The sequence below is a fragment of the Cherax quadricarinatus genome, chromosome 62, assembly GCF_038502225.1.
Source record: "Cherax quadricarinatus isolate ZL_2023a chromosome 62, ASM3850222v1, whole genome shotgun sequence".
Taxonomy (NCBI): domain Eukaryota; kingdom Metazoa; phylum Arthropoda; class Malacostraca; order Decapoda; family Parastacidae; genus Cherax; species Cherax quadricarinatus.
This window is the reverse complement of record NC_091353.1, coordinates 17,177,549-17,203,365: the sequence shown is the minus strand read 5'-3', so window position 1 is coordinate 17,203,365 and position 25,817 is coordinate 17,177,549. Positions and strand designations below refer to the sequence as shown.

Here is a 25,817-nt window from a genome sequence, read left to right as displayed (position 1 = left end):
ATTATGTATCTCTGTAATGTTGAGGTACAGTCCCTGGACCCACTATATACCTCTGTAATGTTGAGGTACAGTCCCTGGACCATTATGTACCTCTGTAATGTTGAGGTACAGTCCCTGGACCATTATGTACCTCTGTAATGTTGAGGTACAGTCCTTGGACCATTATGTACCTCTGTAATGTTGAGGTACAGTGCCTGGTCCATTATGTGCCTCTGTAACGTTGAGGTATAGTCCCTGGACCCATTATGTACCTCTGTAATGAAGTACAGTCCCGGAACCCATTATGTACCTCTGTAATGTTGAGGTACAGTCCCTGGACCATTATGTACCTCTGTAATGTTGAGGTAGAGTCCCTGGACCATTATGTACCTCTGTAACGTTGAGGTATAGTCCCTGGACCATTATGTACCTCTGTAATGTTGATGTACAGTCCCTGGACCATTATGTACCTCTGTAATGTTGAGGTACAGTCCCTGGACATTATGTACCTCTGTAATGTTGAGGTACGGTGCCTGGACCATTATGTACCTCTGTAATGTTGAGGTACAGTCCCTGGACCCATAATGTACCTCTGTAATGTTGAGGTGCAGTCCCTGGACCCATTATGTACCTCTGTAATGTTGAGGTGCAGTCCCTGGACCCATTATGTACCACTGTAATGTTGAGGTACGGTGCCTGGACCATTATGTACCTCTGTAATGTTGAAGTACAGTCCCTGGACCCATAATGTACCTCTGTAATGTTGAGGTGCAGTCCCTGGACCCATTATGTACCTCTGTAATGTTGAGGTGCAGTCCCTGGACCCATTATGTACCTCTGTAATGTTGAGGTGCAGTCCCTGGACCCATTATGTACCTCTGTAATGTTGAGGTGCAGTCCCTGGACCCATTATGTACCACTGTAATGTTGAGGTACAGTCCCTGGACCCATTATGTACCTCTGTAATGTTGAGGTACAGTCCCTGGACCCATTATGTACCACTGTAATGTTGAGGTGCAGTCCCTGGACCCATTATGTACCACTGTAATGTTGAGGTACAGTCCCGGGACCCATTATGTACCTCTGTAATGTTGAGGTACAGTCCCTGGACCCATTATGTACCACTGTAATGTTGAGGTGCAGTCCCTGGACCCATTATGTACCACTGTAATGTTGAGGTACAGTCCCGGGACCCATTATGTACCTCTGTAATGTTGAGGTACAGTCCCTGGACCCATTATGTACCACTGTAATGTTGAGGTGCAGTCCCTGGACCCATTATGTACCACTGTAATGTTGAGGTACAGTCCCGGGACCCTTTATGTACCTCTGTAATGTTGAGGTACAGTCCCTGGACCCATTATGTACCTCTGTAATGTTGAGGTACAGTCCCTGGACCCATTATGTACCTCTGTAATGTTGAGGTACAGTCCCTGGACCCATTATGTACCACTGTAATGTTGAGGTGCAGTCCCTGGACCCATTATGTACCACTGTAATGTTGAGGTACAGTCCCGGGACCCTTTATGTACCTCTGTAATGTTGAGGTACAGTCCCTGGACCCATTATGTACCTCTGTAATGTTGAGGTACAGTCCCTGGACCCATTATGTACCTCTGTAATGTTGAGGTACAGTCCCTGGACCATTATGTACCTCTGTAATGTTGAGGTACAGTCCCTGGACCCATTATGTACCTCTGTAGTGCTGAGGTACAGTCCCTGGACCCATTATGTACCACCCACACCACAGGATGGGTCTGGTGTGTATAATAAACATATTAAACAGTAGTCAGTCTTGTATTAACACTGGTTAAACACCCAGTCATGTTGATAAATTAGACACATTGTTTCACTTGGGGTATTTATATTGAGGAAACGTTTCGCCACACAGTGGCTTCATCAGTCTTATATAAAGAAGAATCGTGAAGATCAGAAGACCTTTGAGGTAATCAGTCCCTCAGCCTGGAGTCGATGTAATCATTACCTCACTCCTTTAGTTCTTCACAATTATTTTTTGTATAGGACTGATGAAGTCACTGTGTGGCGAAACGTGTCCTCAATATAGATACCCCAATTGTTACAAATGTGTCTAATTTATCAATTACTGAGGTATTTAGGAGCATGTTTCACACTCGAGGAGCTTCATCAAGCCTAAACCTGATCTGTAAATCCTTCAACAAGTAAATTTCACGGTGTTACAAAAAGTGTATTAATAAGCTAAGCAGTTCTCATGTATTCCTTGTAATTCCTAAATTTATTCTTTATCATCCCTTAGAGACCGCATATATGAGTAATTTATTATGTGTTCCATAGCTGTGTTGGTAGCGCACTCGCCTCTCACACTGAGGTCCATGGTTTGATCTGTGAGAAATTACTTGCACGAGGTTTACAGGGTATTACTTGAATTGTTAAATGTAAGTAATTTGGGTGAGATAAGTGGGACTTAGAGTGTGTCACAGGACTCTCACTCCTTCACAACTCTCACAAACAAGCTTCACCTGAATTAACTTAATAATTACAATATTAAACATTAATATCTATAATTGTAAATTATAAAACAGTGTTGATTGTATGAAAATTAAATGAGACGATCTCCAGACAGGATTAATGCGAACACTAATACACACACGGTAAGAATTATCTAATTGACACTTAGAATTTACCTGCAAGGAGTTTCGGGGGTCATCGCCCCCGCGACCCGGTTTGTGACCAGGCCTCATGGTGGATCAGGGCCTGATCAACCAGGCTGTTACTGTTGGCCGAACACAACCCGACGTACAAACCATAGCCCGGTACATATGTACCAAAAGTTAGGTAATTATTAAATTTATATTACTACTTACCGTTTATATTGTAGTTTGATCACCCCACAAAGCCTACCTAACAAACTAAATCCTACTGGCCAACCAGAAAGTTAAATAAAAGGACTAATGGCATATATCCTGGATGTGTTGTATGGCGATAGTTATCATTTGTACTATCAACATTTATTTCTAGAGGCCCCCTCAAATTGTCTGTCCCTATTCTTTAACATGGGACATTCCAGTACTTATTAATTATAGTTTGAAGCCAATCCATTCATTTATGGCCTCGATGATGCCAGATTACTAAATGATTTCACCACAAGCAGCGCCCACACATAATGTTAGTCTGGCGTCCTCCTGCATCACTCCGCCGCCGCTGCACATACACAAAATTTCTTGAAGAGTCAAATCAGCGTCACAATTATTATATTATTCATATTTACTCATGCTGAATCTAGGAAAATAACAAAATTTCCACAGATTCCCGGTACGGGTGGAAGCATTAGGATGTGTTTCCTTAAAACAACTGTTGTCCATGTTCACCTGGGAGTAAGTAGGTATCTGGGTGTTAGTCACCTTACACCTGCCGTCCCTGTTCACCTACCAGTAAGTAGATACCTGGGTGTTAGTGGACTGATGTGGGTCGAATCCTGGGGACAAAATTGACAAAATGCTCAGCATAACCAGGGGCTTTCTATATAGTAGTAAGTAATTGATGACAGCTGTGGTCTCTATAAATTGTATCATGTACTTGTAGAAAAAAAATATTATCATTATAATTATTTTTACTAGTACTGAAGTATTAGTTCTCACTGCTGACCTCTGTAAGATCCATCGCTGGTCGTTTATGGTGTAGCTGGTAAGATCATTGACCTTGTAGTTATGGAAGGGATCAAAGTACATGTTGTTGTGGTTGATGGTAGCGCCCTCTACCGTTGAAATGGACTGTGTGCTCACAGCTCGCTGCCAGCTCTGATCTCCAGCACTCCTGTCGGAAACAATGGAACGTTATGCACCCTTATTGCTCTCTTAATGCATCACTTTTTTTGTAAGTGATTAAGTATACTGGGTATACATACAGTATACTTTTTGGCATGGTTTGTAGATACCAATGATTAATAAATACAACTTCTCACTCATACCACAAACACACACACAGGGGCCAGGAGCTGTGAATCGACCCCCACAACCACACCTAGGTGAGTACACACACGCAAACACACACACACACACACCGGGGCCAGGAGCTGAGTATCGACCCCTGCAAACACAATTAGGTGAGTACACAGTAAGTACACAGCGTGTGCGAGTCACACCTTCCGTGCTCCGCGAATATAAGTGCTTTTGAAGGCTACCCAAGTGTACTGCAAGGGTCGCTAAGTGTGTCAGGGTAGTGAACAATTCCTTGAAGTGATTTACAATTAGCCCTGAGCCACATAAGTGTGGGGAGAGCCACAATTTTGTAAGTGATCTAGACAGATCAAAAAAGTGACATGTGGTGGCGCATTCAGAGCGGGCAGGGCTCAGGCGACGTTGCCACGTGTCACCCAAGAAAGATAATAAAGTGAAACAATCGTGTGACCAGTGAAAGAAATACAGTGAATAGTGTACATTATATAACGAGAAGAAATTGAGGTAGATCTACGCCAGGACATCACATCGAGCTGGACAATCTACAGGCTGCTACAGCTGCATTGCAAGTACTGTAATTACCTATGAGTGGCTGTTTGTGTGTGGGGTTCTGGGTTCCAATTAACCACCAAGCTGATTGTGAACAGTCCAACTCTCCTAGCACGATAAAGAATAGGCACTCAAGTACTCAATAAGGAATAGCAATTGGTAATCTATGGAACAAGGCAAGTAAGTTACTATAAGCCTAGGTGGTAGTAAATGTGGAAAATATTTTAATTTTCCGAAACTATAGTGCCTAATAGGTGTTTAATGTGTCTATATGGGTCAAAAATGTATTTGAAAATAGAGTAGAACCAAGAGTTCCCTTTGCGCATGCGCGGATGTGCGGGGCGGTTTGGGGCGACTCGGGCCATGACAGAGGCGGATTGTTTTGAATGTGGTGAGGAAGCTGGGAAAGCATGGAACCACGAAATTGGCATTCACGGCGGCCTAAGGATTAATATAGGCCTCATTTCATAATAGGAAGTGTCGTAACTGTTCCTGGTGGAGAGTGAGGGAACGTGATTTACGGGACCATGGTAATAGAGTGGTAAAATGAGTGACTGGCGTGTCACCATGGACTGTGTCCCGGGGAAAATTACCCTTGGTTTAATCATCACTCATCGGTCTCAGATCTTAATGGAGTGATCTCTAACGTGTATAATAGTTATGAGACGTTAAATCGTCTTGTGAATGGTAATGTAATCAGTGATAATAACATTGAGTTAAGAGAATGCGGGATGTGAAATAGAGCGCCCTGCTCCGAGTGAACGTGTGACTCTCGTACCGGGGATAATGAAGATTTATGGAATCACGACTTCTAAACCGGGACAAACCGACGGATACCTCGTCCTGCCGGAATGAGAACCGTGTCGGTGTGGCAGGACATCGAAATGAGATGGTGAATGGAGGAAATAAGGAGTATCAATCACCCACAGTTAAGTAACCCTTCTAGTTATAACAGACTCATGCTGGCCAGTTATGTTATGTTGTAATTGGATAGGTTATGAGTGATCCAGCTACATCAAGTGACCACCAGAGAACATCTGGTAAATGGTGGGATTATGTACAAATGTTTTTCCTTGATGGATGTATCCAGGTGTATCCTACCTGGGAGTGATTATGTCGGAGGATCTCACCTTCAAGGACCATAACATTGTATCAATCGCATCTGCTAGAAAAATGACAGGATGGATAATGAGAACCTTCAAAACTAGGGAGGCCAAGCCCATGATGACACTCTTCAGGTCACTTGTTCTATCTAGGCTGGAATATTGCTGCACTCTAACAGCACCTTTCAAGGCAGGTGAAATTGCCGACCTAGAAAATGTACAGAGAACTTTCACGGCACGCATAACGGAGATAAAACACCTCAATTACTGGGAGCGCTTGAGGTTTCTAAACCTGTATTCCCTGGAACGCAGGAGGGAGAGATACATGATTATATACACCTGGAAAATCCTAGAGGGACTAGTACCGAACTTGCACACGAAAATCACTCACTATGAAAGCAAAAGACTTGGCAGACGATGCACCATCCCCCCAATGAAAAGCAGGGGTGTCACTAGCACGTTAAGAGACCATACAATAAGTGTCAGGGGCCCGAGACTGTTCAACTGCCTCCCAGCACACATAAGGGGGATTACCAACAGACCCCTGGCAGTCTTCAAGCTGGCACTGGACAAGCACCTAAAGTCAGTTCCTGATCAGCCGGGCTGTGGCTCGTATGTTGGTTTGCGTGCAGCCAGCAGCAACAGCCTGGTTGATCAGGCGCTGATCCACCAGGAGGCCTGGTCACAGACCGGGCCGCGGGGGCGTTGACCCCCGAAACTCTCTCCAGGTAAACTCCAGGTATACCCCCCCTTCATTCAGCTAAACTAATATAATCTATACAGTCCACAATTAATTAGTAGCACCGTACTTGTGGGTGCTATCCAATCCATACTGGTCTCGGATAGATATGGATAAGATTGTGAGGTCGAAGGGACCACCTGTAGTGACCAGAGGTGGTTAAGTTTTCTCACATGTCTACACGGGGTGACTACGGTAAACAATATGGTTGTCTCCCAATGAGATTACTTGTATGTATATAATGTTGAGGTACATACAGATAAGCACCCTAGAAAATTTTCCATAGTTAAAGCATAGAGGGCAGCATTGTAAGTAGGTGCGGGTCTAGTCACAGGAGGGTGGGGGTCAGGTCACAAGAGGCTGTGGTCAGGTAAGGGACCACTGAGACCACATAAAACTCCAACACACAATTCCACCTACTTTTCAGACACTTAATAAACCCACACATAATTCCACACATAATTCTACACACACACACACACACACCCATCCACATATACAGACACACACATACACTCCCCCCTCCCCCACCATCCTCTCACTCCTTCCCCTGATCCCCCCTCTCTCATTCACCCTCCTCCCCACCTCTCTTTCCCCCCCTCTCCCATTCTCCCCCTTGCTTCTCCCTCCTTCTCACTCCCCATATTCTCCCCTAAATCCCCCTCCCCACCTCTCTCCCACATAGCCACTGTCCACAGTTCCTCCTCTACCTTCCCCCTCCCCCACACTCGGACAAACACACTACTAACCTAACACACGGAATTACATAAGTTTTCCATTCTGAGGCAATCAAAATAAAAAAAATGGGCTGCCAGAGAGCAGGAAGGAAAACCAAGGGACAGGAGGATGAATCTGCAAAGGAAGATTGGGCAGCAGAGCTCACAAAAAGGGAACATGAATGGGAAAAGAAACTAGAAGAACTTAGCATGAGAATGGAAGAGAGGATAGATATGGAAAGCAAGAATTGGGAGATGCAAGTCATAGCAGCAGAGGCTAGGATACAGAGATTAGAAGAGGAACTGAAAAATCTGAAACAGCCTAAAGAACTAAAGAACATTTTGGGAATGACATCAGAGACTGCTACCTCAGTCACAAATAAGGGGACTGCAGGGAAAGAAGGAGCAAAACTACATGTAGAAGCTCTATCAGAGGGGACTGTAGTAAATGAAATAGCTAAGCTATATGTGGAGGCCCTAACAGACCACAGCAGAGCCCAGGGAAAGCCGAGAAGGGAAAATGACAGGCCACTGAGCCCAAGTATAATAGATAGTGAAACTGAAGAAAGGAAAGCTGCAATGGAGGAAATTAAATTGAATGAGTGGATACACAAGGATACACAGTGGGAGAATGAAAGAGAGAGGTCAGTCTTTGTGTATGGGCTCCAGGAAGTTGAAGGGGAAACATATGAAGCAAGAAAAAAGGGGGAAAAAAGCAATTGAAAGCATCTTAAAAGCAATAGGAGAAGATGACATGACCCAGCTGGAAAATTTTTGGAGAATAGGGGGTTTTGCAAGAAGAACCCGGCCAGTGAAAGTGACTTTCAAGGCAGAATTGACTCGGAACAGGATCCTGCAGGAGAAAGCAAGATTAAGGGACATGCCGGCATACAGGAAGGTGTATCTCGACTGCGACAGAACACAAGAAGAAAGGCAGAATATGAGAGATGGTACAAAGGCAAAAGGAGGAAAGAGAGGAGATGGAGGAGACAGACAGGAGATCCCAGACCCAGGAAGAAGATCAAATAAAGCCTCCCTCACAACTTCCTATAGAAGCCCCCCAACCAGGTCAACTCCAGTGCAACCAAACATTCTAAACCAAAACACCCATGCCATATCCAATGCCCCCACCCACTGCATTACAAACTCCACCCCCACAGCAACCACCCATAGTTCCTTATCAGGTCTCCCACTTCCACAACCCCAATATAATCCCCAGACCACAGTCTTAGAAAAGAAGTTGAAGGTGTGGTATACAAATGCAGATGGAATAACAAATAAGTGTGAGGAGTGGCACGAAAGAATCAAGGAGACATCCCCAGACATAATAGCACTCGCAGAAACAAAACTAACTAGAATTATAACAGATGCAATCTTTCCACCCGGATATCAAATCTTCAGGAAAGACAGAGGGAGGAGAGGGGGAGGAGAGGGGGAGGAGTTGCACTGCTCATTAAAAACCAGTGGGGTTTTGAGAAAATGAAAGGAATGCATGGCACGGGTGAAAGGGACTACTTAGTAGGAACAATCCAGTCTGAGGGACATAAAGTGATAATTGCAGTAATGTACAACCCACCACAGAATTGCAGGAGGCCATCAGAAGAATACGATGAGAGCAACAGAGCAATGGTCGACACACTAGCCGAGGTGGCCAGAAGAGCACACATGGGGGAGCAAAGTTCCTAGTTATGGGTGATTTCAATCACAAGGAGATTGACTGGGAAAACCTGGAGCCCCATGGGGGTCCTGAAACATGGAGAGCCAAGATGATGGATGTGGTACTGGAAAACCTCATGCATCAACATGTTAGAGACACTACCAGAGAGAGAGGTGAGGATGATCCAGTAAGACTGGGCCTTGTATTCACCTTGAGTAGTTCGGATATCGAGGATATCATGTAAAAAATGCCCCTAGGAGCTAATGATCATGTGGTACAGTGCTTTGACTACATAGTTGAGCTTCAAGTGGAGAGAGTAGCAGGAATAGGATGGGAAAAACCAAACTACAAAAGGGGGAACTACTCAGGCATGAGGAGCTTCCTGCAAGACTTTCACTGGGAGAGGGAACTGACAGGAAAACCAGTACAAGAAATGATGGACTATGTGACAACAAAATGCAAGGAGGCAGAGGAGAGGTTTGTTCCCATGGGAAACAGAAATAATGGGAAGAACAGAACGAGTCCTTGGTTCACCCAAAGGTGTAGGGAGGCAAAAACTAGGTGTACTAGAGAATGGAAAAGGTACAGAAGACAAAGAACTCAGGAAAATAAAGAGATTAACCGAAAGCCAGAAACGAATATGCACTGATAAGAAGGGAGGCTCAACGACAATATGAAAATGACATAGCATCGAAAGTCAAGTCTGACCCGAAGCTGTTGTATAGCCACATCAGGAGGAAAACAACAGTCAAGGACCAGGTAATCAGACTGAGGAAGGGTGATGGGAAGTTCACAAGAAACGACCGAGAGGTATGTGAGGAGCTCAACACGAGATTAAAAGAAGTATTTACAGTGGAAACCAGTAGGACTCCAAGAAATCAGAATAGGGGGGTACACCAACAAGTGCTGGATGAGGTACACATAACCAAGGAGGAGATGAAGAAGCTGCTATGTGAACTTGACACCTCAAAGGCAGTGGGACCAGACAACATCTCTCCATGGGTCCTTAGAGAAGGAGCAGAGATGCTGTGTGTGTCATTAACAAAGATCTTCAACACATCCATTGAAACTGGGCAACTCCCTGAGGTATGGAAGATGGCAAATGTGTCCCAATTTTTAAAAAGGGAGACAGACATGAGGCATTAAACTACAGACCTGTATCACTAACGTGTATAGTATGCAAAGTCATGGAGAAGATCATCAGGAGGAGAGTGGTGGAGCACCTGGAAAGAAACAAGTGTATAATTGACAACCAGCACGGTTTCAGGGAAGGAAAATCCTGTGTCACAAACCTACTGGAGTTTTATGACAAGGTGACAGAAGTAAGACAAGAGAGAGAGGGGTGGATCGACTGCATTTTTTGGACTGCAAGAAGGTCTTCGACACAGTTCCTCACAAGAGGTTACTGCAAAAGCTAGAGGATCAGGCACACATAACAGGAAAGGCACTGCAATGGATCAGAGAATACCTGACAGGGAGGCAACAACGAGTCATGGTACATGACGAGGTGTCAGAGTGGGCGCCTGTGACAAGCGGGGTTCCACAGGGGCCAGTCCTAGGACCTGTGCTGTTTTTGGTATATGTGAATGACATAACAGAAGGGATATACTCAGAAGTGTCCTTGTTTGCAGATGATGTGAAGTTAATGAGAAGAATCAAATCGGACGAGGATCAGGCAGGACTACAAAGAGACCTGGACAGGCTACAAGCCTGGTCCAGCAACTGGCTCCTTGAGTTTATCCCTGCCAAATGCAAAGTCATGAAGATTGGGGAAGGGCAAAGAAGACCGCAGACACAATGTAGTTTAGATGGCCAAAGACTGCAAACCTCACTCAAGGAAAAAGATCTGGGGGTGAGTATAACACCGAGCATATCTCCTGAGGCGCACATCAATCAGATAACTGCTGCAGCATACAGGCGTCTGGCAAACGTACGGATAGCGTTCCGATACCTCAGTAAGGAATCGTTCAAGGCTCTGTATACCATTTACGTCAGGCCCATACTGGAGTATGCAGCACCAGTTTGGAATCCACACCTAGTCAAGCACGTCAAGAAATTAGAGAAAGTGCAAAGGTTTGCAACAAGACTAGTCCCAGAGCTACGGGGATTGTCCTATGAAGAAAGGTTGAGGGAAATCGGCCTGACGACACTGGAGGACAGGATGGTCAGGGGAGACATGATAACGACATATAAAATACTGCACAGAATAGACAAGGTGGACAAAGACGGGATGTTCCAGAGATGGGACACAGACACAAGAGGTCACAACTGGAAGTTGATGACTCAGATGAATCAAAGGGATGTTAGGAAGTATTTCTTCAGTCATAGAGTAGTCAGGCCTTGGAATAGCCTAGAAAGTGACGTAGTGGAGGTGGGAACCATACATAGTTTTAAGGCGAGGTATGATAAAACTCATGGAGCAGGGAGAGAGAGGACCTAGTAGCAACCAGTGAAGAGGCGGGGCCAGGAGCTATGACTCGACCCCTGCAACCACAAATAGGTGAGTACACACACACACACACACACACACACACACACACACACACACACACACACACACACACACACACACATACACACACACACGCATGCACATACAACAGGCCTAGTGTCTAATCGACATGTGCTTAGGACCAAATGGTAACTAACATGCACACACTGATCCTAGTAGCGATCAGTGAAGAGGCGGGGCCAGGAGCTATGAATCGACCCCTGCAACCATAAATAAGCGAGTACAAATAGGCGAATAAACACACACACACACACACACACGCGCACGCACACACACACACACACACACACACACACACACACACACACACACACACACACACACACACACACACGACGACCAGGCAGAACTACAACCGGTAGCAACCGGTGAAGAGGCGGGGCCAGGAGCTAGGACTCGACCCCTGCAACCACAAATAGGTGAGTACACACACACACACACACACACACACACACACACACACACGACGACCAGGCAGAACTACAAAGGGATCGGGACAGGCTGCAGGCCTGGTCCAACAACTGGCTCCTGGAGTTCAACCCCACTACCTGGAATTTACCTGGAGAGAGTTCTGGGGTTCAACGTCCCCACGGCTCGGTCTGTGACCAGGCCTCATGGTGGATTAGAGCCTGATCAACTCGGCTGTTGCTGCTGGCCGCACACAATCCAACGTACAAACCACAGCCCGGCTGGTCAGGTACTGACTTTAGGTGCTTGTCCATTGCCTGCTTGAAGACAGCCAGGGGTCTATCGGTAATCCCCCTGATGTGTGCTGGGAGGCAGTTGAACAGTCTTGGGCCTTTAAAACACTTATTGTGTTGTATCGAAGAGCAAAGTCCTAGATGCACTAGAAGACAAAAAGAATGCAGATGTAATATATACAGACTTTGCAAAAGCCTTCGACAAGTGTGACCATGGCGTAATAGCGCACAAAATGCGTGCTAAAGGAATAACAGGAAAAGTCGGTCGATGGATTTATAATTTCCTCACTAACAGAACACAGAGAGTAGTCGTCAACAGAGTAAAGTCCGAGGCAGCTACGGTGAAAAGCTCTGTTCCACAAGGCACAGTACTCGCTCCCATCTTGTTCCTCATCCTCATATCCGACATAGACAAGGATGTCAGCCACAGCACCGTGTCTTCCTTTGCAGATGACACCCGAATCTGCATGACAGTGTCTTCCATTGCAGACACTGCAAGGCTCCAGGAGGACATCAACCAAATCTTTCAGTGGGCTGCAGAAAACAATATGAAGTTCAACGATGAGAAATTTCAATTACTCAGATATGGTAAACACGAGGAAATTAAATCTTCATCAGAGTACAAAACAAATTCTGGCCACAAAATAGAGTGAAACACCAACGTCAAAGACCTGGGAGTGATCATGTCGGAGTATCTCATCTTCAAGGACCATAACATTGTATCAATCGCATCTGCTAGAAAAATGACCCCCTCAAGGAAGGTTCCTTGATGTTGGTGAGGGGCTCTTGATTTAGGGAATTGGATCTGTGCTCCAGTTCCCCGAATTAAGCCTGAATGCCTTCCACATGCCCCCCCCCCCAGGCGCTGTATAATCCTCCGGGTTTAACGCTTCCCCCTTGATTATAATAATAATAATAATAATAGAAAAATGACAGGATGGATAATGAGAACCTTCAAAACTAGGGATGCCAAGCCCATGATGACACTCTTCAGGTCACTTGTTCTGTCTAGGCTGGAATATTGCTGCACACTAACAACACCTTTCAAGGCAGGTGAAATTGCTGACCTAGAAAATGTACAGAGAAACTTCAATGCGCGCATAACGGAGATAAAACTCCTCAATTACTGGGAGCGCTCGAGGTTCCTAAACCTGTATTCCCTGGAACGCAGGCGGGAGAGATACATGATTATATACACCTGGAAAATCCTAGAGGGACTAGTACCAAACTTGCACACGAAAATCACTCACTACGAAAGCAAAAGTCTTGGCAGACGATGCAACATCCCCCCAATGAAAAGCAGGGGTGTCACTAGCACGTTAAGAGACCATACAATAAGTGTCAGGGGCCCGAGACTGTTCAACTGCCTTCCAGCATACATAAGGGGGATTACCAACAGACCCCAGAAAAAGCGTCCTTCCTCCAAAATTTGCACCAGTCAACTATAGTGATAATATAGCATTTATTGTGGTGGAGACGGAAAAAACAAAAATAGAAAAGCCAGATACAGCGATTGATAAACAAAGAGGTCGACTGTACGTCATTGTAGGAGCTGCCAGATATCACCGGCTCTTCAACACGCAAGTTATACTTTTGTATCAGTCAAATCACATATTACTCGGGTAGATAATTTCCAGTAGATCCTTCATGTGTTAGCTCAAATCACCGACCAGTATGTTTTAAATAATTGACCCACTGATCAGAGCAGATCGACTGGTCCGAACCCTTGACTGGTCCGAACCCGGGACTGGTTTCAAACAGTTTCGTTGGACAATAAAGCAGACTGTAAACGGATGGGTTTGTAGGCGCCCTTATAAACACAAACATTAAAAATCAGGAACGTGACGGTAAGCTGTCCAATATACAAAAAGAGTTAGAAACAGAAATACAAATAGCTAGAGCTTCATTTAAGGTTATTAATATAATATTCAAGAGGTTGCTAGTAGAATTGCAGTAAATCAACCATTCACATCATTATGAAGCTGTGTGTAGTCTGTGGTCAGTCAAACAAACGGGCTTCCACATGGATAAATTGTCATTTTTGTGGAAATTGGTGTCACGCTCCTTGTGCAGATATCCCAGAACTAGCTACAAGCAGTATTAAAACAGAGAAGTGTTTTTGGGTATGCCCAAATGAGGAAAATCTGTGGACTAAAATCACAAGGGTATTAAAAGAGGACAACATCAAAGCTGCTTTCATAGAAAACCTGGAAGCTTTCTACAACAGATGGGAACATAAAAAGTCTGGGCTGAATGGTACTGCCCTTGATACTGGCCATGTAGTCACAAACTGTAAGGCTGGAGGTGATGTCCTGGTAGTCAGTAAATGTGGGGCTGATAGTGCTGTCCTGGGAGACAGTAATGGTGAAGCTGGAGGTGCTGTCCTGGGAGACAGAAATGGTGAAGCTGGAGATACTGTCCTGGGAGACAGTAATGGTGAAGCTGGAGATTTTGTCCAGGTAGTCGGGAATTATACGCAGGAAGGAATACATATAAATGACCTCATAGAGGACAGGAGCCATAGTAGGGAAACAAGTGTAGTCAAAGATAAGATAAAACCAATATTGCAAACTAGAAATACCGCAGGAAATAGCAAACAAGAGGACTCCAATAGCAATAGTGAGGATAAATTACCAAAAACAACTGGTGGGAGCTCCATTGTTGGTGCTAGGGAGGATAGGAATAAGACAGGGAAACATGCACCAACAGGGAATACAGTCACAGAAACCCAAGGCAAACGGAAACCAAGCCTGTGCACATACTATGCACTTGGTATCTGCTGGCATGGGAAATCTGGAAAAACAGATGGGACATGCAACTATGACCACCCTAGAAAATGTCATGTCCATATGACAACAGGAAAATGCAAACTCCCTTCCTGTAAGCTTTTTCACCCTGAAATGTGTACCTCTTCAGTACAGGAAAGACTGTGCTATAACTTAAATTGCCAGGCATACCATCTAAAGGGGACAAAAAGATACAAAACATCCAGGCCATGGGAAAACCTGGGTAGCCACAGCCACTCAAGAGGGAGAGGTTTTTTAGTGCCAGGAAGGAAAAAAAACTGGCAGGAAATGGCAGAAATCGTACACCAAATCCAGTCATTCCTGGAGTGGAACCACAGTCGATGGCCTCCACTCCAAACCAACAGATACAGATACTAATGCCGGAAAAAAAATCCCCCCCCAGTACCAACAATACCACCAGTCCGATAACATTCTTCTTTGCAAATATACAGGGTCTAAAGCCAGCAACAAACAACAAAATACCTTTCATCCGTGGACTGCTTGCAGAGGCAAAGGCAATGTTCGCGGCTTTCACTGAGACCCACATAAAGGATCACTTGGACAACGAAATATGGATCCCAGGTTACAACCTATACAGATGTGACAGAGTGAACAGGCAAAAGGGGGGGGTTGGCCTGTACATTGCAGAGTCACTTGTTTGCACAGAACTGCTTAATGCCTCAAATGATGTAGTGGAAGTTTTAGCAGTAAAGGTCGAGAACCAAAACCTAGTCATTGTGGTAGTCTACAAGCCTCCGGATGCAACTTCCCAGCAATTCCAGGAACAGCTGTTAAAAATTGACCACTGTCTGGAAAATCTTCCAGCTCCTGCACCCAACATCTTGCTCCTGGGGGATTTCAACTTAAGGCACCTAAAATGGAGGAATATAGCAAATAATATTGTTGCAGAAATAACACCAGGAGGCAGCTCTGATGAAAACTCACACTCACACGAGCTTTTAAATCTCTGCACAAAATTCAATTTAAACCAGCAAATAATAGAGCCTACTAGACTGGAGAATACACTAGACCTCATATTCACTAACAATGATGATCTGATAAGAAATGTCACCATATCAAAAACAATATACTCAGATCACAACATAATTGAGGTTCAGACATGTATGCGTGGAGCCCCAGACCGACAAAATGAGACTAGTCACGAGGGAGCATTCACCAAATTCAACTTCAATAACAAAAACATAAAGTGGGACCAAGTAAACCAAGTCCTAACCGATATAAGCTGGGAAGATATACTAAGCAACACAGACCCAAACTTATGCCTAGAACAGATTAACTCGGTGGCACTCGATGTATGCACAAGGCTTATTCCTCTAAGAAAAAGGAGGAGTAGATGTAAAATAGAAAGAGACAGGCGCTCCCTTTACAGGCGACGGAAAAGAATAACAGAGCGGCTAAAAGAGGTCAATATATCTGAAATGCGCAGGGAGACACTGGTCAGAGAAATAGCAAGCATCGAACTTAAGCTAAAAGAATCCTTTAGGAGTCAGGAATCGCGGGAAGAACTAAAAGCCATAAATGAAATCGAAAGAAACCCAAAGTATTTCTTCTCCTATGCCAAATCAAAATCGAGAACAACGTCCAGTATTGGGCCCCTACTTAAACAAGATGGGTCCTACACAGATGACAGCAAGGAAATGAGTGAGCTACTCAAGTCCCAATATGACTCAGTTTTTAGCAAGCCGCTAACCAGACTGAGAGTCGAAGATCAAAATGAATTTTTTATGAGAGAGCCACAAAATTTGATTAACACAAGCCTATCCGATGTTATCCTGACGCCAAATGACTTCGAACAGGCGATAAATGACATGCCCATGCACTCTGCCCCAGGGCCAGACTCATGGAACTCTGTGTTCATCAAGAACTGCAAGAAGCCCCTATCACGAGCCTTTTCCATCCTATGGAGAGGGAGCATGGACACGGGGGTCGTCCCACAGTTACTAAAAACAACAGACATAGCCCCACTCCACAAAGGGGGCAGTAAAGCAACAGCAAAGAACTACAGACCAATAGCACTAACATCCCATATCATAAAAATCTTTGAAAGGGTCCTAAGAAGCAAGATCACCACGCATCTAGAAACCCATCAGTTACACAACCCAGGGCAACATGGGTTTAGAACAGGTCGCTCCTGTCTGTCTCAACTATTGGACCACTACGACAAGGTCCTAAATGCACTAGAAGACAAAAAGAATGCAGATGTAATATATACAGACTTTGCAAAAGCCTTCGACAAGTGTGACCATGGCGTAATAGCGCACAAAATGCGTGCTAAAGGAATAACAGGAAAAGTCGGTCGATGGATCTATAATTTCCTCACTAACAGAACACAGAGAGTAGTCGTCAACAGAGTAAAGTCCGAGGCAGCTACGGTGAAAAGCTCTGTTCCACAAGGCACAGTACTCGCTCCCATCTTGTTCCTCATCCTTATATCCGACATAGACAAGGATGTCAGCCACAGCACCGTGTCTTCCTTTGCAGATGACACCCGAATCTGCATGACAGTGTCTTCCATTGCAGACACTGCAAAGCTCCAGGCAGACATCAACCAAATCTTTCAGTGGGCTGCAGAAAACAATATGAAGTTCAACGATGAGAAATTTCAATTACTCAGATATGGTAAACATGAGGAAATTAAATCGTCATCAGAGTACAAAACAAATTCTGGCCACAAAATAGAGCGAAACACCAACGTCAAAGACCTGGGAGTGATCATGTCGGAGGATCTCACCTTCAAGGACCATAACATTGTATCAATCGCATCTGCTAGAAAAATGACAGGATGGATAATGAGAACCTTCAAAACTAGGGAGGCCAAGCCCATGATGACACTCTTCAGGTCACTTGTTCTATCTAGGCTGGAATATTGCTGCACACTAACAGCACCTTTCAAGGCAGGTGAAATTGCCGACCTAGAAAATGTACAGAGAACTTTCACGGCGCGCATAACGGAGATAAAACACCTCAATTATTGGGAGCGCTTGAGGTTCCTAAACCTGTATTCCCTGGAACGCAGGAGGGAGAGATACATGATTATATACACCTGGAAAATCCTAGAGGGACTAGTACCGAACTTGCACACGAAAATCACTCATTACGAAAGCAAAAGACTTGGCAGACGATGCACCATCCCCCCAATGAAAAGCAGGGGTGTCACTAGCACGTTAAGAGACCATACAATAAGTGTCAGGGGCCCGAGACTGTTCAACTGCCTCCCAGCACACATAAGGGGGATTACCAACAGACCCCTGGCAGTCTTCAAGCTGGCACTGGACAAGCACCTAAAGTCAGTTCCTGATCAGCCGGGCTGTAGCTCGTATGTTGGTTTGCGTGCAGCCAGCAGCAACAGCCTGGTTGATCAGGCTCTGATCCACCAGGAGGCCTGGTCTCAGACCGGGCCGCGGGGGCGTTGACCCCCGGAACTCTCTCCAGGTAAACCCCTGGCAGTCTTCAAGCTGGCACTGGACAAGCACCTAAAGTCGGTTCCTGACCAGCCGGGCTGTGGCTCATACGTTGGTTTGCGTGCAGCCAGCAGTAACAGCCTGGTTGATCAGGCTCTGATCCACCAGGACGCCTGGTTACAGACCGGGCCGCGGGGGCGTTGATCCCCGGAACTCTCTCCAGGTAAACTCCAGGTCCAGGTATTATTATTATTATTATTTACGTACAAATTAAGGTTAATACCAACCCTCCTCCTTCCCTACTTGCAATCTCAGCACCTCTCCCTCCATCCTGCAAAATTACCGCCGTTACTTGTTTAACTGTCAGAACTTTGGTGGGGCCCAGACCTGGACACATTATGTACCTCCGTAACCTTGACTACCACAGGATGGGTATGGGGGGGAGGTGCATAATAAAGATATTAAACTAATCAGCAAAAATAAACCAGCTATAAAGGTTTGCAATCTATCGGGAGAGGCATTCTCCAGTTATTACACAGAATCCAAAGATTCCATGTATCCTGTGTTAGTATATTGGTGACTCTGTGCCCAGAGCATCGTTCTCACAAGATACATCAGCCATTAACTACCGAAGTCACAAACTGACACAAATACACTTAAAAAATAATCCCAGCCTTCTACGTCCAGTATATATAGGCCGTCCCTGCCAGCTGGCCTATATGTACTGGCTCCTTCTCTCCTTTCTGTAGTATATACAAAAATGGCTATAACTATGACCATTATTTTTAAAGGGGTGGAGGGGCAAGCCAGGGTAAGGCCTCGGTCAGATGACCAAAAGCTCCAGCTGTGAGTCATCATATGAGTAAGACCAGCGTCAGGAAACACTTGTTCTGTCTCCTGACAAACATTACCAACCAACCATCATTTCTGTTAGTGTGACTCAGTAAATGGTCCAAGTCGGAGCGAAACATCGTCATAAGCTCTTCTCTCCTATGTGCAGGTTATTTGTGTATTGTTCCAGCCACGGTAATGTGTCTTTGTTCTTCTACGTAGGATAAATCAACGTTGAAAACATGAAACCAATCAAAAAATTCTCTCTCGTTATCACAAGAAAACCAAACCAGGGAATATCTATATAATAATGACCAGAGGACATCAGTACATGCCAGTATTTACGTGAACCTTCCCCTAGTTGCAATACACCAGCATAGAACAGTTGAAGACTATCGGATGAGACGTTCCCACGTTATGAAGGAAAGAATAAACATGTCGGAGAAATTGCAGAAAGCCAGTCAGGGTTGCTCACCTGGGCGGCATAATTAGTGACTACCTGCATGGTACACACGGCGGGTAAATAATAAGCGACTCTCCGGAACCTGTGTTATTGATCCTTAGCTGACCTTGGTAACGTTGCCTTGACACTGATCAACCAACCTGACTCATTGCACTCAACTGTCAGCCATCAACCTACCTCACTACATTCACCGTCAGTCATCAACCTACCTTACTACATTCACTGTCAGCCATCAACCTACCTCACTACACTCAACTGTCAGCCATTACCCTACCTCACTACATTCACTGTCAGCCATCAACCTACCTCACTACATTCACTGTCAGCCATCAACCTACCTCACTACACTCAACTGTCAGCCATCACCCTACCTCACTACATTCACTGTCAGCCATCACCCTACCTCACTACACTCAACTGTCAGCCATCACCCTACCTCACTACACTCAACTGTCAGCCATTACCCTTACGGAAAATTTATAAGGGGTTGCCGGTATGTACCTCAACATTACATTCATACAAGTAATCTCATTGGGAGACAACAACCATATTGTTTACCGTAGTCACGCCGTGTAGATATGCGAGAAAACTTAGCCACCCCTGGTCACTGTAGGTGGCTCCTTTGACCTCACAATCTTACCCATATCTATCCGAGACCAGTATGAATTGGATAGCACCCACAAGTACGGCGTTACTAATTAACTGTGGACTGTATAGCTTATATTAGTGTAACTGAATGAAGGGGGGGGGGTAAGTTACACATGGATATATCAAGGGAAAACACTTGTATACTGTAATACCACCACTTACCAGATATTCTCTGGTGGTCACTTGATGTAGCTGGATCACCCATAACTTATCCAATTACAACATACCTAACTGGCCAGTATCAGTCTGCTATAACTAGAAGGGTTACTTAACTGTGGGTGATTGATACTCCTTATTTCCTCCATTCACTATCTCATTTCAATGTCCTGCTACACCAACACGGTTCTTATTCCAGCAGGATGAGGCATCCGTTGGTTTGTCCCGGTTTAGAAGTCGTGACTCCATAAAAACTTCACTATCCTCAGGACAGGAAACACGAGATCTACACGTGTTCAGTCGGAGCAAGGCGACTTATTTCACTTTACACATTCTCTTAACTTAGTGTTATTATCAGCGATTACATTACAATTCACACGACGATTTAATGTCTCATAATTATTATGCACATTAGAGGTCACTCCATTAAGATCTGAGACCGATGAGTGATGATTAAATCATGGGTATTTTCCCCTGGACACCATGGCGTCACACCAGTCACCACCGGTCCTACCATTATTCACTAATTTTACCACTTTATTATGGTGTTCCCAGGGCCGGATTAAGAAGTCTCCGGGCCCTAGGCTATTCACATTGGCGGGGCCCCTTTGAGTTACGGGTAAGCGAAGCGACCCCTTCCAGCTTGGGGGTGGGGGGGGTCGGTGTGAGCCTGTTTAAGGTCTAATTAAATACATTCGAGCCCGGTGGCCTGGTGGCTAAAGCTCCCGCTTCACACACGGAGGGCCCGGGTTCGATTCCCGGCGGGTGGAAACATTTCGACACGTTTCCTTACACCTGTTGTCCTGTTCACCTAGCAGCAAATAGGTACCTGGGTATTAGTCGACTGGTGTGGGTCGCATCCTGGGGGACAAGATTAAGGACCCCAATGGAAATAAGTTAGACAGTCCTCGATGACGCACTGACTTTCTTGGGTTATCCTGGGTGGCTAACCCTCCGGGGTTAAAAATCCGAACGAAATCTTATCTCTTATCTTATCTAATAGGGAAAGTACATCAAGACAACCAAAATCATTTACCAACAGCCATTATAACTATCTTGTTAAATCATGCATTTTAAAGAGAATAAACTCAAGACAGCATAGTATTACTAGATTAGGCTATTAAAGTAGTGACATCATGTACCTATTATATTCAGCATAACCACTACAGCACTATTATTCCCTTTATAAATCACTGACCATTATTGTTATCATTGCATCATGCATAAGACTATCAAATCATATAAACTACAGAAAATTGGAGAGGAATCTCCCATACTCACCCATTAGTGGGAAAACACAGCTGTTCTGATGTAAACAAAGGCGTGTTGAGTGTTGCCATCTATGGTTAGCTTTATTTATTTTTATTTTATTTTATTTCATTATTTATTTTTGTTTTGATTAATTTTTAAAAATCAATTTTACTCTCCAAACACTTGAACTTTTTAGGTAGGGACCCCTTTGCACTTGCACCATGTGCGCAGTCTTGGATGAGCCCCTGAACCCCTTGGACCGCGGGGCCCCCAAATGCGCGGGGCCCTAGGCAAATGCCTAGTTTGCCTATGTGGTAATCTGGCCCTGGGTGTTCCCATAAATCACGTTCCCTCACTCTTCACCAGGAACAGTTACGACACTTCCTATTATGAAGTGAGGCCTATATTAATCCTTAGGCCGTCGTGAACGCCAATTTCCTGATTCCATGCTTTCCCAGCCTCTTAACTCCATTCCAAACACTCCTGCTCCCCTGATGCCCTGTCTCGACCTCTCCCCTGCCCATCAGCGCAGGCGCAGAGCTTCCCTGTTGGTTCTATTCCATTTTCAAATACATTTTTTTGACCCATATCAACATATTAAACACCTATTAGGCACTATAACTTCGGATAATTAAAATATTTTCCACAACCCTACCTCACTACACTCAACTGTCAGCCATCAACCTACCTCACTACATTCACTGTCAGCCATCAACCTACCTCACTACATTCACTGTCAGCCATCAACCTACCTCACTACATTCACTGTCAGCCATCAACCTACCTCACTACATTCACTGTCAGCCATCAACCTATCTCACAACATTCACTGTCAGTCATCAACCTACCTCACTACATTCACTGTCAGCCATCAACCTACCTCACTACATTCACTGTCAGCCATCAACCTACCTCACTACATTCACTGTCAGCCATCAACCTATCTCACTACATTCACTGTCAGCCATCAACCTACCTCACTACATTCACTGTCAGCCATCAACCTATCTCACAACATTCACTGTCAGCCATCAACCTACCTCACTACATTCACTGTCAGCCATCAACCTACCTCACTACATTCACTGTCAGCCATCAACCTACCTCACTACATTCACTGTCAGCCATCAACCTATCTCACAACATTCACTGTCAGTCATCAACCTACCTCACTACATTCACTGTCAGCCATCAACCTACCTCACTACATTCACTGTCAGCCATCAACCTACCTCACTACATTCACTGTCAGCCATCAACCTACTTCACTACATTCACTGTCAGCCATCAACCTACCTCACTACATTCACTGTCAGCCATCAACCTACCTCACTACACTCAACTGTCAGCCATCAACCTACCTCACTACATTCACTGTCAGCCATCAACCTACCTCACTACATTCACTGTCAGCCATCAACCTACCTCACTACATTCACTGTCAGCCATCAACCTATCTCACAACATTCACTGTCAGTCATCAACCTACCTCACTACATTCACTGTCAGCCATCAACCTACCTCACTACATTCACTGTCAGCCATCAACCTACCTCACTACATTCACTGTCAGCCATCAACCTACTTCACTACATTCACTGTCAGCCATCAACCTACCTCACTACATTCACTGTCAGCCATCAACCTATCTCACACCATTCACTGTCAGCCATCAACCTATCTCACACCATTCACTGTCAGCCATCAACCTACCTCACTACATTCACTGTCAGTCATCAACCTACCTCACTACATTCACTGTCAGCCATCACCCTATCTCACTACATTCACTGTCAGCCATCATCCTATCTCACTACATTCACTGTCAGCCATCAACCTATCACTACATTCACTGTCAGCCATCAACCTACCTCACTACATTCACTGTCAGTCATCATCCTATCTCACAACATTCACTGTCAGCCATCACCCTATCTCACTACATTCACTGTCAGCCATCAACCTACCTCACTACATTCACTGTCAGCCATCAGCCTACCTCACTACATTCACTGTCAGCCATCAACCTACCTCACTACATTCACTGTCAGCCATCAGCCTACCTCACTACATTCACTGTCAGCCATCAACCTACCTCACTACATTTACTGTCAGTCATCAACCTGTCTCACAACATTCACTGTCAGCCATCAACCTACCTCACTACATTCACTGTCAGCCATCAACCTATCTCACAACATTCACTGTCAGCCATCAACCTACCTCACTACATTCACTGTCAGCCATCAACCTACCTCACTACACTCACTGTCAGCCATCAACCTACCTCACAACATTCACTGTCAGCCATCAACCTACCTCACTACATTCACTGTCAGCCATCAACCTATCTCACAACATTCACTATCAGCCATCAACCTACCTCACTACACTCACTGTCAGCCATCAACCTACCTCACAACATTCACTGTCAGCCATCAACCTACCTCACTACATTCACTGTCAGCCATCAACCTATCTCACAACATTCACTGTCAGCCATCAACCTACCTCACTACATTCACTGTCAGCCATCAACCTACCTCACTACATTCACTGTCAGCCATCAACCTACCTCACTACATTCACTGTCAGCCATCAACCTATCTCACAACATTCACTGTCAGTCATCAACCTACCTCACTACATTCACTGTCAGCCATCAACCTACCTCACTACATTCACTGTCAGCCATCAACCTACCTCACTACATTCACTGTCAGCCATCAACCTACTTCACTACATTCACTGTCAGCCATCAACCTACCTCACTACATTCACTGTCAGCCATCAACCTACCTCACTACATTCACTGTCAGCCATCAACCTACCTCACTACACTCACTGTCAGCCATCAACCTACCTCACAACATTCACTGTCAGCCATCAACCTACCTCACTACATTCACTGTCAGCCATCAACCTATCTCACAACATTCACTGTCAGCCATCAACCTACCTCACTACATTCACTGTCAGCCATCAACCTACCTCACTACATTCACTGTCAGCCATCAACCTACCTCACTACATTCACTGTCAGCCATCAACCTACCTCACTACATTCACTGTCAGTCATCAACCTATCTCACACCATTCACTGTCAGCCATCAACCTACCTCACTACATTCACTGTCAGCCATCAACCTACCTCACTACATTCACTGTCAGCCATCAACCTTCCTCACAACATTCACTGTCAGCCATCAACCTACCTCACTACATTCATTGTAAGCCATCAACCTATCTCACAACATTCACTGTCAGCCATCAACCTACCTCACTACATTCACTGTCAGTCATCAACCTATCTCACAACATTCACTGTCAGTCATCAACCTATCTCACAACATTCACTGTCAGCCATCAACCTACCTCACTACACTCACTGTCAGTCATCAACCTATCTCACAACATTCACTGTCAGCCATCAACCTACCTCACTAAACTCAACTGTCAACAGAATGTATATGTTGTACCGATTCATTGTATGTATATTAACTTATGTAGTTGCAGAGTTAATACCAACACTCATGATTGTGTATGTATGTTAACTTGTGTAGGTGAACATGTACGTTACCTTGCTGAAGGACGGCGTGGTGTTACTGAAGCATCATTCCACTGGTCATGGTTGATTGTGGTACTGTACTCCTCAACTGGTGGAAGGCGACGTGGTGTTGCTGGTCCCAGGGACGCCAGTCTCTCGTGGCTACCCATCTCTTCCTTCTGTTACTACTATTGCTGCTACAACACCACACGTCTTCCCGGCTGCCTCCAGCGCTTTAGCTTCTCTGGTTGCCTCAGACGCCTCCCCTCTTCCCGGCTGCCCTCAGCCCTTTAGCTTTGGTTGTCTCTGACGCCTCACGTCTTCCCGGCTGCCTCCAGCACTTTAGCTTCTCTGGTTGTCTCAGGCGCCTCACCTTTTCCCGGCTGCCTTCAACACGTCGCCTCCGGTTGCCTCCAACGCCCCACTTCTCCCGGCTGCCACCAGAATATGCATACATCCTGATGAAACACAAAAGGAAAATATACCAGTAATAGATTACGTAACATCAAAGAATGCTATCTTTAATTTTAAAAGGGCGAAAGGGTAAACCAATGAAAGACATCGGTCACATAACCTAAAGCTCCAGTGTCAGGTCATCACGTGACTAAGACTCGCAACAATTGTTGTGGTTCATGACGAATCATATTTAGGCTTCCATATGTCAGTGGTAAATTTGATACTTCGGCTAAGTGCTTCAGACTGCGTTTTTCTTCTTATGTTCTAAGTGACACAGAGTGTGAAGCACTCAGACTAATAATAATAATAACAACAATAATAATAATAATAATAATAATAATAATAATAATAATAATAATAATAATC

The 25,817-nt window shown here is 44.9% G+C and overlaps 1 protein-coding gene across 1 annotated transcript in view; it reads right to left on the bottom strand.

Annotated features, from left to right (window-relative positions):
- The window catches only part of LOC128687209 (uncharacterized), a 273,243-nt gene extending 247,776 nt beyond the window's left edge, over nucleotides 1-25,467 (bottom strand). The window contains exons 1-2 of the mRNA XM_070098518.1: nucleotides 25,029-25,467; nucleotides 3,597-3,771 (exon numbers count right to left, since the gene is read on the bottom strand). Of these exons, the coding sequence (XP_069954619.1) occupies nucleotides 3,597-3,771; nucleotides 25,029-25,165 (312 nt within the window). The 5' untranslated portion in view covers nucleotides 25,166-25,467. The remainder of the gene's footprint in view (nucleotides 1-3,596; nucleotides 3,772-25,028) is intronic.
- Nucleotides 25,468-25,817: the final 350 nt, after the last annotated feature.